Source organism: Plectrocnemia conspersa, unplaced genomic scaffold, assembly GCF_051122295.1.
Source record: "Plectrocnemia conspersa isolate PC_06_02 unplaced genomic scaffold, ASM5112229v1 ptg000001l, whole genome shotgun sequence".
NCBI classification, from domain to species: domain Eukaryota; kingdom Metazoa; phylum Arthropoda; class Insecta; order Trichoptera; family Polycentropodidae; genus Plectrocnemia; species Plectrocnemia conspersa.
The window spans coordinates 22397231-22413053 of NW_028277165.1; the positions used below are offsets into that span (position 1 = coordinate 22397231).

At 28.8% G+C, this 15823-nt stretch overlaps 1 protein-coding gene across 3 annotated transcripts; it reads left to right on the plus strand.

Annotated features, from left to right (window-relative positions):
* Window positions 1-351: 351 nt before the first annotated feature.
* LOC148239259 (uncharacterized) lies at window positions 352-11900 on the plus strand. 3 transcript variants are annotated; one of them, XM_088183320.1, is made up of 10 exons: window positions 352-762; window positions 7405-7563; window positions 7636-7793; window positions 7861-7966; window positions 8054-8209; window positions 9464-9628; window positions 9688-9819; window positions 9878-9951; window positions 10018-10203; window positions 11175-11900. In XM_088183320.1, exons 1-10 carry the CDS (start codon window positions 492-494, stop codon window positions 11382-11384), a joined length of 1617 nt encoding a protein of 538 aa, XP_088039446.1. In that variant the 5' UTR covers window positions 352-491; the 3' UTR covers window positions 11385-11900. The 3 variants fall into 3 exon arrangements, with proteins under 3 accessions (XP_088039446.1, XP_088039456.1, XP_088039467.1); XM_088183330.1 differs by having other exon boundaries at window positions 9691-9819; XM_088183341.1 differs by lacking the exon at window positions 352-762 and having other exon boundaries at window positions 7428-7559.
* The last annotated feature ends 3923 nt before the right edge of the window (window positions 11901-15823 follow it).

The window sequence follows — 15823 nt, forward strand, 5'->3', positions numbered from 1 at the left end:
TTATTTTTACTTATAAATAGAAAAAAATGTGATTTTTTTATAATCAATACATAAGATGAAACATAACCTACATAAATATTAATAAATAATACGATAAAAATTATATTTTTGACATATAGTGCTTCTAGAATATTAATTATTTTTTTAGCTACTTAATCTGTTTTTTTTATTCCCCCCTTTTTCTGTAAATTCTCTTTTCTTATATACAAATATTTCTCTACGTAAGATAACTGGCTGCACGATTCCAATCATCAAAAATCTGATTGCATCACCTAGTCCCATGGTACCGGCCCTGCAGTCATCGTAGTCTGAGCCGGTTCCGGGGACCCATTTCGAATTCACAACACTTTCTGCCCAATTTGTCGTTTTGCAATTAAACACCGAATACCGCTATCTCGCCACTGCCACTTTTTTGCCGTATGATTCACGTTGCCATCCTCAGTCGCTGACAAAACTCGAAGACGACCGGTCACCATGACACTGCACCACTGATGCTGCAGTGGCGCACCATGCGTTTGGAACTGTGGGTGCTGTTCGTGGTTGTTCCACTGTGCGAGCTTTCACCGGCTCTGCCGTCGTACGACATCTGGAATGATGGTGCTCAAATTAGGGGAAGCAGAACAGACAGGGTGGAAAAGGTGGAAAGCATAGAAAGCGTGGAAAGTGTGGAAAATGTGGAAAACGAGGCAATAATGGAGAGCATGGAAATTGTTGAAAATGCTCCCATACGCAACTTCACAAGTGGCAGGAGAGGAGGAAAAAGTAATGTATTAAATCATTTTGTGTTAAGTTTTTAGAAATCAAACATGCCCAGGATATTTTATTACATATTAAAAAATCATAATTATTGAGTTTATAACTAAAAAAATATATTTTCATACTATGGGCATAACTGATTATAAAAAAAACTTGATATATTTTTATTTACAGTTGCTATTGATATAAAAAGTTGAGTGTCTGGCACAAACTATTTATTTAATTGCGTAAATGTACAATTAGTTGTGTTTATAAGTTTATATATATATATTTTTTTATCTCGGGATTTATCGCGATTTTTGCTTATTTGTATTCTATATTTCGGCCGTGATTTTCCTTCCATGATCACAAATTATTTGCAACTGCCGCTCTTGTTCTTGACCTTGTCATATATACTCGTTGCGGAAGGGCATTAATAATTATATTAATTATTGGTCCATTTGTTTCGGATAAGTCATTTGTGTCTGTGTTAATGTGTTTGTTTAATTGTGTAGCAATTACTATTTAATTATAAAAAATCTAAAAATCCATAAATATATATATATATATATATATATATATTTATATATATATATATATATATATATATATATATATATATATATAAATATATATATATATATATATATATATATATATATATATATATATATATATATATATATATATATATATATTTTAAATCTCTAGATTCATCGCGATTTATGCTTACTTGTATTCTAAAAAATAATTATACTCGCGAAAATCTAAAAATTCATATATATATATATATATATATATATATATATATATATATATATATATATATATATATATATATATATATATATATATATATATATATATATATATATATATATATATATATATATATATATATATATATATTTATATATATATATTTATATATATATATTTAAAAAAATAATTTAATTACGTGATTTTCTCGCGTTTGAATTAATTCCTCTATATTTCGCCGGCGATTTTCCCGGCATCTTCAGGAGTCTTTCACATTTTTTTTTATATGGTACACTTTTATTTATTTCGTGCAGGAAGGGATTTTTTACTCGCACTATTTTTTTGGTTTTAATTTTAAAAACACGTTTTTTAGTTTGAATATTATTACACCCTTACTGCTCCGCGGATAGGAGCATACTGACAAATTTTTTATCGATCGTTTTTGCGTATTGTTGCAAATGTTCGATCTTTAAAAAAACGATTTACAGCATGTAACTGTTAATATTATTAAATTGTTTTTATTCTTACGCAGCAATATAAGCGCGAAGTAAATAAAAGTGAACCATATAAAAAAAATGTGAAAAACTCCTGAAGATGCCGGGAAAATCGCCGGCGAAATATAGAGGAACTAATTCAAACGCGAGAAAATCACGTAATTAAATTCTTTTTTTAAATATATTGCCGCGTAAAAAGTTTAAGAGTTTCGTAATTCATAATCTCTTTGCAATCCCACCGTACATACAAATTAACTTTAATTTTAGTGAGTTCAGTCCTAAAAGTAGGTTTTACTACTTGACTTTTGGATAACCACCGTATTTTACGTTGTTTGTGCAACACTCATTTTTCATCTCCGATTATCAAATAATCGAGAAAAGGTGATCAGATTTAGGATCCAGGAGGTTTTGCTGTATGCAAATACGCGTCGACTTGTTTTCTTCTTTCAATTCGTGTGGAACCCATACACCTTGTCTCCATGCCTTCCCAATATTTTTTATGTGTCTATGCACTGTTCAATCGGACTAGATTAGTTTTAGTTGGTTAATTGATGGATAGTTTGACTAGAATTTTCATTTCTGGTCAGTTGATGGATAGTTTGAGAAGAATTTTCTTTCATTTATGCAGCCAGGACATCGGCGCCTGTCCTTGCATGTCTCCCACATTTAGAACTATATTTTATATCTAAATATTTCGTTCGAAACTTTTTGACATTTATGTATATCTAATGAATCACCAATATATCATATATTAGAATAATATTTTTGTCACCGTGGTTGCAAATTTTTAAGAAATTCATATAACATGCAATTTTGTATAATTTGTTCACATCGTAAAAATTATATCATCGTGAATTTGAGGGCCCATTTTTTAAATTTTGAAATGTGAAATCTATAAGTCACAACTAATACACATATTACAAACGTACTTAGCTATCAATGGCAAAAACAATAAATTAAAAAAATTACAATTAAAATTTAATTTCGGTTTTCCCTATATACATTTATGTTAGACTTTGAGTAAAATACGCTTTAGCTGTATTTTTGAATACATGTATGAAATGTAGTAAAAAAACTTGTTTTATTGTAAATTTAGTTTTGAACATATATCATATACATACGTAAAATTAGTATACTACACTAAATACATTAATGTATTTAATGTAGTATACTAATTTTACCGGAATACCTTTTTATATATAATAAGGATCGATCTCGTAGAAAAACGATTTTGTTAATTATTTGTCATTCGAGTTTATTATATATTTTTTAAGACTTATATAAACTTATTTTCTAAAACATGTTTAAAAAAACTATAAAAAATTGATATGCTTGATATTGATTCTAGACGTCACAAATAACATTAATAAAATAGTATATCTCACCAATTCTATATGAATTTCTAACTTTTTGACATCTTTGATCGCATCTGTCATAAACAGCTGTCTATGCACCATATACATTTAATATAATACGTGCCACAGTGCGCACGCATTTTGTATATTAACGTTTTTCTATCGTTCGTTTTTACGCACTTCTTTATATAATATAACAAGAATTTAGGTTACTTAAATCATTCACGCTTTTCTCAATATATTTTCCTTCTTAATCACACCACGTATGTGGTTTGAATAAATGTGTAAGTACATAAATATATACATATGTAATTTACTTGCATATGTATGTACATACATAAACACGTAATGTTATACTCTTAACGGAACAGGTTAAAATTGTATTTGCAAACGAACGATCAATTATCGCTCAATACGCGCGCATCGTAATATTTTTGAGTTCAAGTTTAACTATATATTATATTACGACGTTAACGTTACAAGTTTGCAAATTGGGAAAAGTGGCACAGCGCCGATCAATTTAGAACGAAAAGAATAGTTAAACGAAAATGAGAGTGATGAATGATATTTTTTTTGTATATTCGAAGAAAAATCTAATAAAAACACACAATGTCCCAAAAAATGTTAACACACTTCAAACGAGGTTATATATGGAATTTTTTCGAGTTAATGTTATTAATAAATATTTATGTAAATATTTTTGCCAATCTAAGGACTGCTAAGTTGGCCAAATCTCGCTGAATGAGGTTATACTGGTTATAGTACCAATGATACTACTGATTTTTTATAAAGTGTAAAATTTTAGATCAATATGGAATTTTGATATAAATAAATAATAACATATCAACAACCAAACAAACTATAACCTTATTCGTTGAACTTGCATAGGAATGTTATTTTACGTAAAAATATATCATTTTATGTATTATAACAATTTACGAGCTATCTTTTAGGACACGTTATTATCAATTATTGAGTTCCTTATTAATAAGAAATGTCCCAGTAGCATGGTTAGAATAATTACAATATTTCGATTCTTAGTTCAGGAAGAAGCATTCGTATTGGTATCTATCGAGTAATTGTTGTAACAGAATCGAGTTAAATTAATTAAACAAGTTGTAAAAATACAAGCTGCATAAAGCACAAATCAAATTAAAATAGATAATTACTAATTAGCAGTAAAATATATATTATATATATTTTACTGCTAATTAGAAATTATAAAAAATTATAAAATATATTTCACTGATTTTATACGAATACTAATATTTTATTACTTTATAGATATTTTTATGTAAATGTCATTTTGTAGTCGTTCGTGGGTTACAAAAACTGTGTTTATTTTTGTATTTAGAAATATACTCAGTATTGTTAACTGTGAGTTTATATAATTTTTATCTAGGAATTTAAGCTATTTTTTAGATGATTTTTGATATGATCTATATATTTTTGTATACCCTTTCAGCACATGCAACTTTAAATAACAATGCTATAAATTCATATACTTAAGAGATGTTATCTAACGGGTAAACCGGTGAAAACGCTCTTTTATCATAGTATATATTTAGAAGTGTATAAACTTTTATGAGACACTATATTTAGATACCTTCTTAGAATTTAACTATAACATTGAAAGCTACGTTTATACATTATGTATATATGCAGAATTTTATGGGCCATAAGATACAAGTATATGTATAAGTTTATGGTTACCTTAACAGCTTTATATTTACAGTTAAGTGCAATATTGTGAATTAAGAATGATTTTAATTAATTGTTGTAATTCGTTATCGTAATTAAATAACATGCATGATAGATAAATCTTTGATGACTTGAAGCAAAAAATCTTAGCAGAATAGATGGCTTTTGAATCCTGTCAATCCGGAATATGTTAAGCAAAAAATATACACGACTTAACTGTTGAAAATTGAAAGTGGGAGTACAAACATTGCTAATGAAGACCATTATAAAAATATCAATAAATGTAGGTACATCAATTTTTGATTATTATAAAAATATTTTTTTTTTGCTCAAGTATTTTCTTATATATATTATAGTTTATTTAAATAAAATGATATTTTCTCAATCAGAGTTTGTTAGTTGGAATGTCGTTTCAAACGAGGAAGACCGCGTTCCCAATATTATAATAAAGATCCTGATAAGATGACCAGAATGGTTGAAGTAACGGAATACGACCTGACACAGGTAACCCACCAGAGTAATTCCGTTTCGCACACTACTTTACCTTTAAAGTATTACGCGGATAACTTGAATAACAGGTAAGCAATAACCCGGTAAACTTATTATGTGAACTTGGATACCCTTGGCTGAAGATCGCGTAAGCGTTTACTCCCTTTGCATCTCATTTAGAACCTTAGAACTAGATAAATAAATTTTATGTGTAGAAGTAATATTAAAATTTATATTTATTTTAGTGATTAAAGATTTGTGAATATTCTAAGAAACTTTCATACAGATCTGCCTCAAAGAATTCTTTGCAAAGTAACATATTTTTAGGAAAAGTATTTTAACTTTTAGTATGAAATTTTTTGTGTACTCGTTAAAAACTTTTTTTTATTATGGGCTCTATTAGTAGCGTCATAGACTTCTAATATTTTCAGTAAAGATTTTTTAAATGAATCTATACCTTTTTTATTGCACCATAATTAATTTTGTTAATTGCTAGTTTTTATCTGCCTAATTAATAAACATACTTTTAGTGGCATGTCTGATCCCAGACAATGGAAACCACCTTGTTAATTACTTCCAAATAGGAATTGCAATATCGTTAGTACCGATACCGGTAATACCAGTATTGGGACAAAAATGAAATACCGTGTTACCGAAAATATTTATTTATTTATTTTTTAATTCGTACATCGTATTTGTTGAAAACGATGACTTAAAACTATGAAAACGAAAGCAAAAGCGTAACATAATTGTAGGGAATTAACCTTTTATCAAGGTAGCATATCAAAGTAGAATATTATTATCCCTTTTAGTAGAAGACCTATGCAAAAAAATCTTAGTATCAACATAAAAGATATACATTTGCTTTATATCAGGCAAATCTAACGGTACTTAGCAGTTCACAGTGATTATATTATGTAAGAGAGAAATGACCGCGTTCTTTTTATGATAAGGATGGCTGGCGAAGTGGAAGCAAAGGCAGGTATTGCATACACGAAATTCTTTCTACTATTTATACATTTTTATCTACATTCAGATATATTTTTACCTAAATAGTCCACGGAATATGCTTCACTAAAAATTGGTTTTAAATATTATCCATAAGTATGTCTCAATATTTATATTTAAATAATTAAAAAATTGCGCGAAATATATGTTTAAAAAAAAAACATTTTTCATATAAAAATAAAACTAAATTTAGGTTGTATAATGGACTATATAATAAAAATAAGTAATAATGTTGATGTGTGTTTTTTAATTCAAACATGATTTATATTTTATTTTTTTCATATGTTTTTTTGTTGTAACAACTGAATATTAGTTTTGTTGTAACAACCGAATATTATTAAAGGAGCGCATAATTTTGCGGAATGAACCTGTGAATTGGTCTCTAAGAGCGTGTGATTTAACACCTTTTTATTATTTTCTGTGAAGATATGTGAAGTCACTAGTCTACGACGATGGACGACTCAAAGGGTTAAAGCCAACGGCTGCTTGAAAAAGTGGTAGAAAATTGGACTTCCAGATTGCGCTTTATTTGAGCAATCATATTTATTCTCTAATGGTATAAAATCATCTCTCCGATAAAGCTAATATCATGGATACTACCACGATTTTTATGTTTTATTTTATTTTAAAGTTCTTTCTCGAAAAAAAAACACCATTCAGTTGAGATTTTTTTTTATATTTTGACAGCTATTTAATTATTAAATAAATAATGTCACTATGATAAGAAATAATTTGTTGCAGATTATACAGTTGTCATTATAAAATACAACAACTGTCATTTCACTCAGCAATATTAAATTTTGTCATTTTTTTATGTATGCACATAATGAGAATCTGCTTCATTCCTTGTTTTATATTCACAGGTCTTTCAATGTTTAACTTCTTCTCATTCGGCGAAGAACACGAATGCAAGGCTCAAGATGGTAGAAGATCTGGATTGTGCCTAAATCCATACTCTTGCAGAAGACGCAGCGGTATATCGAGCGGCTCTTGCGCACATGGGTTTGGAGTTTGTTGTGTATGTGAGTTACAAAAACATTATTTACTTCTAAATACATTGTTTTTTTTTAATTACAAAAACTTTTCTTATACAGTTACAGTCTCGTGCGGCAAGGAGATCACTAACAATTTAACCTACTTTATATCGCCTGAGTTTCCGAGCTTATCTAGGAGTATGGGTGGATGTTCTTTAATAGTCAAGAAAATGGATGGAGCATCTCAATTGCGCCTAGATTTTATACATTTTAATATGGTATATTTATATATACTATTTTTTTATATGTATATATATATATAAATATATATATTATTCTATTCAGGGTCAACCTAATAGGCGGACAGGAGAATGCGATTCTGACGTGTTCACCATAACAGGTGGCAACTCCAAAGATTTTAACATTTGCGGTCAGAACAGCGATCAGCACAGTAAGTAATGCCGACTCATTACAACCATTATGCTTTTTTTCTCCCTATGAATGAATGCGATGATGTAATGATGATTTTAATTTAAAGTCTACTACGACCTGGACAAGAATGTGAACAGGGTGTTGATCAATTTGAAGATGACTAGACCTAATTTGCAGCGGTTTTGGGAGATCAAAGTTATGCAAGTTCCGTTCGCTCAAAGAGCACCAGCCGGATGTCTTCAGTATTTTACAACCAAGAAAGGTAAATTTTCATTATGGTTTTTATCGCATTGACTTTAAATATATATATGGTTTATTAAAGCAAATAAACATATATTTTTATATACTATAGATCTATTTTTACATTATAATTTTAAAGTTGTATGCTACTTTAAATGAAGACGTAATTAAATATCATAGTTTTACTCGTTCCTCGAACCCGTGGCCTCTGGGTTAGCAATCTAGTTCTTTCGGACTACGCCATTCTGACCTTTAAATACATTCACTGTAACATATACACAAAGTTATGACGAAATTCGTGTCTGGTATAATATATTATATTATGACCCTAATAAACTAATACATTATTATAAGTTAATTGATTTGCATATTATTTGTTTTGTAACATTTGATATATAAAATTAACGCAAATTTATGGAATAACCATTTCTGAATAAAAATGTCTCTTAGACATAATTTATGTAAATCAGTTCGGGGCTATTGACATAGTTTAACAAAAGTTAGAGAAATGAAGAACATACACGTCATCAATTATAGGAAAATATAAATTATCACGCGTCGATTGTATCATAATATTTCGGTCAAAGAAAAATAATATTCTTGAAATATATAAGATACTATTTTTGCACATATTGTATCATAAAATATAATTGTAATTTTAATATTTTATTATAAAATAGTACTCAAGAAATTCACTGCTCATCTTTATATTTATGTATGGAAAAAATCATAAAATTTCTCACGCTACGGCCATTATTGTGTCAAATTGGCAATTTTAAAAAACGCGTGCTTTAGTATGAGATATTTCTTTACATAAATATTCAGCCCTCGAGGAATGAGATTTTTTTTAGTAAAAAAATGTTAATTTAACCAGGTGGGTCGCAAAAGTGTGTCACGTGTCAGAAAATCTGGGAGTCACCATTTAACACTATTAATCATTATTCTTAAGATTTCTAATAAAATATATGTTTTCAATCAATTTTTAATCACCCTCAATACACCAAACGTCTTATTGTAAAATGAAACTAAAATATTAATTCACTGTTTTCTGATATGTAATTCCCATTTCACAAATTCATTGAAATCAAAAAGTGGCGTTGATTAAGTCGTTTTCGTCTTTGAGTGACCTTTAGCATGGTTGCCTTTTCTACAGTCACGTAATATAACTAGTTATCAAACTGTGGCGTATTCATAAATCACATTTTTTTTAGATTGATTTTAAATGTATTTTTTGCTCTTTTAATATGAAATTAATAATATTTTTAATCATCTTCAGGTTACATACAAACACTAAACTACGCCGAAAATGGAAGACATCTAGCTAGACAAGATTATAAATCTTGCGTGAGACAAACCAGAGGCATGTGTTCCATTGCTTACGAACCATGCGACGCCAGAAGTTTTAGAATAGGACAAAATGCGGCCCTGGAAACGCCAGGAGGTAGTATAAAATGTTTTAAAATATACAAATAAGTATTCTTTCATTCATAATTGTTAAAGCAGGTATCAATGGAGGTGGATTAATGGGAGCTGGAAGCCCTGGAAATCTTGGAAGCCCTGGAAATCTTGGAAGCCCTGGAAATCTCGGAAGCCCTGGAAATATTGGAAATGTGCAAATGGATACTGCGATGGGTAATTTAATATTTAATAATTTATAAAATATATCTTTTTGATTTAAATATGATTTTAGGTGATCCATCTGTAGAAACTGTAGAAGATGATAATTTTATGGGATCAGGAGATGGTCAAATAGCAGCGAGTAGAGTAAATACAAAAAGGATTTTGTTTAGGAATAAAATATATAGAAGTTAAATGAGTGTTTCTTTATAGATATCAGAAAGACAGTTTACTAGATGGAGTCCTTACGCTCAGCATATTGGAGCTGCTAATAAAAACGATCAACAGTTATGGAGGTATTGGGGTTACGGAAACTACGGTCAAGGAGTGTCTAGTTTTGGTCGTCAGCGATGCCAAGACAGAATAATTACTCCTTGTGATGGAGATGAATTTTTAGGGGTAATTATTTTATGTATTAAATACAATAACCTAACATACTTTTCCAAGCACATTGTACGTTATAATAATACAAATCGGTCACTGTTCTCATTTGTGCAGATATAATGCATACAATTACCTACAAATGAAATTTCTTCGCCGCAAATGTAATCATTGGCAAATCGTCAGCGAATGTTAAACTGTGCTTATTATTTTAAATTAAATTTCATTCTTATAATAAAATAAATTGAACCACTGTCTTCTGTTTTAAATAAAGCTTTGTTTAAAATATTTTTATATTCCTATAAAGAATTTTATTATTAAATTGATAATATAGTCACTATGAACCTAAATGATTTTGGTGAGCCTGAGTACAAGGCTAGTTTATTCGATCGTTTTTAATAGTTTAATATTTTGGTTACTGTAGCATAAAGAATAGCTCTGTACATCTTGATATTGTTCATAAGGTTCATAGATCATTTCCTATCGAAATGATCTTTGAATTTATCAATGACAATGGATGGCCTTCTCTTCTTTCCTCTTCCTGCTTTCAATCCACAACATAATTTAAATACTTTTCATTGTCATTAATTGATGGATTACCAAATGAAACTTGAGCTTGTCAATATTATAATTTAAGATCTGATAAACTCTGTCATGTTGAACCCTAGCGGAAACGGCATACACAATGTCGCAACTCTAAATTGTATTGTATATATTTTCTACTAATATTCAGAAATACAAATTCAACTTTAGTCACTTTAAACTATAAAAAATTAATATATTTAAAAGTATTTTATTTTTCAGCTTAAGCACAATCACTGATTAAAGATTTTTTCTGATGTTACTGTGTATAAGTGAATGTTGAACCACAATATTTTGATATACATACAATTAATTAAAATGCATAAACGTTTTATATATTATATATAGTGTCAAATAATATCAAATTGTTATGCAATACATAGTTTAATAATATATATTTTTTTCAGACCGGTTCCTTCAGCCCGGGCGTTTGCGACCCATTCCACTGCGGCTCGACCTTTTGCCCGAATCTACCCAGCGGTCAGTTATGCAGGATTGAAACTTCAATCAAACCCTTCGCAGTCGGTGTTAAATTTGGTCCACCTACGGCTAAATCAAACCCTGAAGACAATATAGGAGTATGCTTAAAGTATGAACAGTTACCGTGTCTCGAATGAGAGTGTGTGAAGAAATCTATTATTTATTGAATAAGAAAAAATCGCCATAATCTCTAAAAGCCAGTTTGAGGTTAGCTTTGCGAAATTATAGTCAAATGTTGCTATTAAATATAGTAAATTGCGTCTTTGAGATATTGTAGGCTAAATTTGTATTCGTCCTACATTTCATTATTAATCTAAACGCTTATTATGTGTATATTACGGTTAACGTTTGTGTTTTGATTACTTGTAAAAATTCAGTAGATGTATGGTGACCATGTGTTAGAATAATTTATTTATTTTCAATATTTATATGATAAAAATATTGTGATCTATTTAGTTATATTTTATTTTTATTCGATGTTAGGTGAAACAAAATTATTATATTTTTAATGAAAATCTTGATCTGATCGGTTCAAAATTATCTTATTGTGATATATAAATTATTTATTGCTCAAATATATTTATTATTAAATGATAATATAATTAGGTAGATAAAGAATGTATGAAAATAAAAGATGTTTTTTTTTTAGTGTATTTATCAGTGATATTTATTGTATGTTTTACCTAATGAAACTGTAATAATTTTTAGAACTTTCATTAGCTCAAGTTGGGTTTCGGTTTGGGTTTGAACAGCAAATGAACGTTTCGCAACTGTAAGATTTTAGGGAAGCATATAATTTCACTAGCGTTTTATATTTTAGCAAGTAGAAATATAAATGTTCCGGTGAAAATGTATTTTGTCATCACTAATAAAAATATAACTTCATCGATAAATACACATTCACTGTAACATTTATACATCACATATAAATAAATATGTAAATATATGTATTAGTATTGAAAATTTATTAGCATCTGCCAGATGAATTATATTTTCACTGCTAAAAATATTTATCTATCAGTGAAAATATATTCGGATATGATTTCACTGAAATGACATATTTAAAAACATATTTTTAGAATAGATTCAAGTCTGTTTTTTTCTTAGATATTTTGAGAATTTCTGATTTAGAACTAAGGACAACATTTAATACTTTTCCAGGGGAGGCAAAAGTTGACATATCAGTGATCTTTTTATAATATATTTATATTTCATTGAGATTGATCGTATTTCATTTAATGACAATTTCAAGAGGAGAAATGCCCTCACCTGCCCCTCTCTCAAATGATTAAGTATATTATTTTTGATGATTTTGATCTCGAAATTTTTTTTTGTAAATTTGGTTAATAATTATATTTTGATATTGACTCTAAATTTGGCCTTCCTGTCAAGCTGAGCTCTCATGCTTTGCATGATTCTGTTATTAGTTAGCTACGCCTGTTTTTAATATTGCACTGGAAAAGTTAACCAGAGATGTCAAAGTCATTATTACAAGCATTATAAATAATAAATCTGTACAAATCTTTGACTATGCAGATGACATAGATAATGTAGTAAAGTAAAAACAGTCAAGACAATTAACATGGGTATGGCTTAATGGGAGTAACATCTTGCAATTACTAGGACCGCCGAACAATTTCTATATAAGAAAAATAATATAAAATAAAATTGCATAGTCACCGTCTACAAACTAATACAAATTCGCTACGGCTACTTCGCAATGAGAATACAAATTTGTTAGCATCATCATCATCATCAGCATCATCATCATCGTATAAATCTCAGTAGGATGGTTGCATACGCTGGTCGTTGTTTAACTGTAACCCAGAAGCCGCGTTTTTTAATAGCGTTAAAACAATTTATCGGTTAAAATTTTTAACCGTGCCGTTACACTTTTTTCTGTCTTTCCGTCTGACGTCTGTCGGACTGACCTTGTTAATTAATATATTTTACCATCGACTCGGTAGGGCTAACGACCTTATTGGTCGATGAACCAGTTTCGGCACCTTTTTACCATAAAGCCTTAAAGTGCTCCAGCAGAAAATGTGTTATATGCATAATAATGCGTGTTTCGCATTAAAACCCGTTGTTTTCTAGGCTTTAATTAAACCTTTTGACCCTTGTGATGCAAAGTTTAGAGACGGCTCATTGTACATTCAATGGGTGTCCCTTTGCAAGGATCCATTATAATGGAGTTTTGTTTGGCAGCACAGGCACTCTGCGGAAGATTAAATCACAGCGATTTTTTTGTAAAAACACATACACTATTATATATAAAATTATTCAATAATTTAAAAAAGCGTTTACACATTAATAAATCATTATTTTAAGGAATTAAAGCTAAAGATAAAAATAACTAAAGTGGATGCAAATGGTTAATTATAAAGCCAAGGTAAACAAAGTTATTTATATTGTGGACTTAAGTTAATATATAAATATTAAAAAAATTGCCATAAAATATATGCTTTGTGAAGGTTATTGCCGGAAATTGCGTTGTTCATCTGGCATGGTTCATAAAAAATTGAATTGTTAACTCTGTCAATGAAATTTTGGTGATTAGCATTTAGTATTTTGACACTGAATCATTGCTGTAATTTATAATTCAATGGCTATTATGATGTTATATTTATTGCTGATGGTTGAAATTGTTTTGCTTGTGTATTAGTAAGTTGAACAGTTGTCAGAAAAACCATCATTCGAATCTGTAGTCTCTAAATTTCAGTTTAATCAGTATTAAAACAATAAAAAATACTCTATAGTCAATTAAAATAAATATTACAAAATCAGTGCTAAATCAAACAAATTGTAAAACACTTTTATTTTAATTTATTTTAATAAATCCATTAAAAGGTGTTTATTGAAAACTTACAATCTAGCTAATAAAAACTATTTTTCTAACTTGAGTAAATTGCTCAGGTACACGTGCGCTATATGAATTATTTTCTTTGTCATTTGGCTTAACATAATTACGATTGTATCAATTCGTGTGGCTTGGTTCTTTTCAGTTTTCTAGCTTAGATCAGCTTTAACCTTTATGAAGTCAGGAAGCATGGATTATCACAAAGAGCTGGAGACGAGAAATTATTTGAAAACTGGTTTGCAAACATTTTATCGAAACTAGATGGTAATGCAGATATTGTTATAGCTATGTATTTTTGTCAATTGACATAGATTAATAATTGATTTGTTTATTAATATATATTATATACACAGCAATAAAAATCAAACTGACTTAATTTTCTTAATTATAATCAGGATGTTGTAAAAAAAATATTATTAATAACAAGATTTTCGAGTCTTCTCAGAACATGATTTGAGCTTTTATGGTGAACCTCAGCACCGATACTAACCTTTGCCTTATTACCTGTACAAGATAACGTAATTTGAATTTAGCAATGTGCAATTGCTGAGGGAGAAGTAACGCGGGGATCGTTTCGGTTCGCATACCTATATCAGTATTGGCAACATTATTATTCTTTAGTGGTAGCATAGCATCTACACAATTCTTTTATCGTCAATTATATAAATTAAATTATACATATCAATAATCTTATTTCTATTATCACAACAAAAACTCTATGTATTATACAAATAAATTATAAGAAAAAAATGCATTAGAAATAAAAATCTTAGTATATAAATATAACGCATCTACACATCATGTAGTTTATCAACGCTTAACGAAAAAACCTGTTGATTTAATAGACTTTCACTGAATTCTTATATCCGTGAATAATATAGATATGTATGTATTTCAACATAAAACTACACATAAACAACCATTTATATTTTACCGTTACGTTGTAAATTTCAATTGCCGGTTTGTGTGATATTGCATTTTAATTAGCATCACACGGATGCTTCAGTAAAATCAATATTTAATTAATCTTAATAATCGATATAGTAAATATTATATGCAATTTAATCTCAGGATTATTATTTGATGATTTTGATTGGAAATGTTTACACAGGTCTATAAGCACGAAAACTGTTTAATAAAGCAAGTTCGGAAAGCGTGTTAGGTTAGTCAAAAGGGTCAAATATTCCACCTCTCGACACGAATAAGGCATCACCTAATATTGAACGAACACATGAGCCTTGCGACAATTTGGCTTCGACAACACATCCTTGTGATCCTTCTGTTAGGATTTACATTCGTGTGACTTCAGCATATATTTTGTAATATGTGCTTACATGTTGTGTTCAGAGAAAATTTTTTTGACAATGAATAAAATACTTTTATTTGTGTTTATTTAGATTGCTTTAAATGAAATAATAACACGGATAAGTCAGAGTTATAATATATATTAATTAATAAATAGTTATAATCTTGAAATACACGCTTCATGTTGTACGCTACAATATTTAATTTATATATATTTTTTTGAGCTGTTTTGATCTGAAGATCCATATGATGGATAAATGGTTATTTAAAATACTAATTCAACAAACAAATATTATTGAACAATATTTATTGTGTGGCTAGTTTTTTATTTGTCGTAAATTATGTATAAATTAAATATATTAATTATTTTACCTTTGTTTAAAACAGGGTTAATAAATAAATAAAATCATA

What these genes read in the sequence shown, in the direction of transcription:
- LOC148239259 (XM_088183320.1), top strand. Translation starts at nt 492, where the DNA reads ATGCTGCAGTGGCGCACCATGCGTTTGGAACTGTGGGTGCTGTTCGTG. An exon ending in ATTTTATACATTTTAATATG is followed by an intron (nt 7,794 to 7,860) that starts GTATATTTATAT and finishes TATTCTATTCAG; the next exon opens with GGTCAACCTAATAGGCGGAC. An exon ending in GGCCCTGGAAACGCCAGGAG is followed by an intron (nt 9,629 to 9,687) that starts GTAGTATAAAAT and finishes TAATTGTTAAAG; the next exon opens with CAGGTATCAATGGAGGTGGA.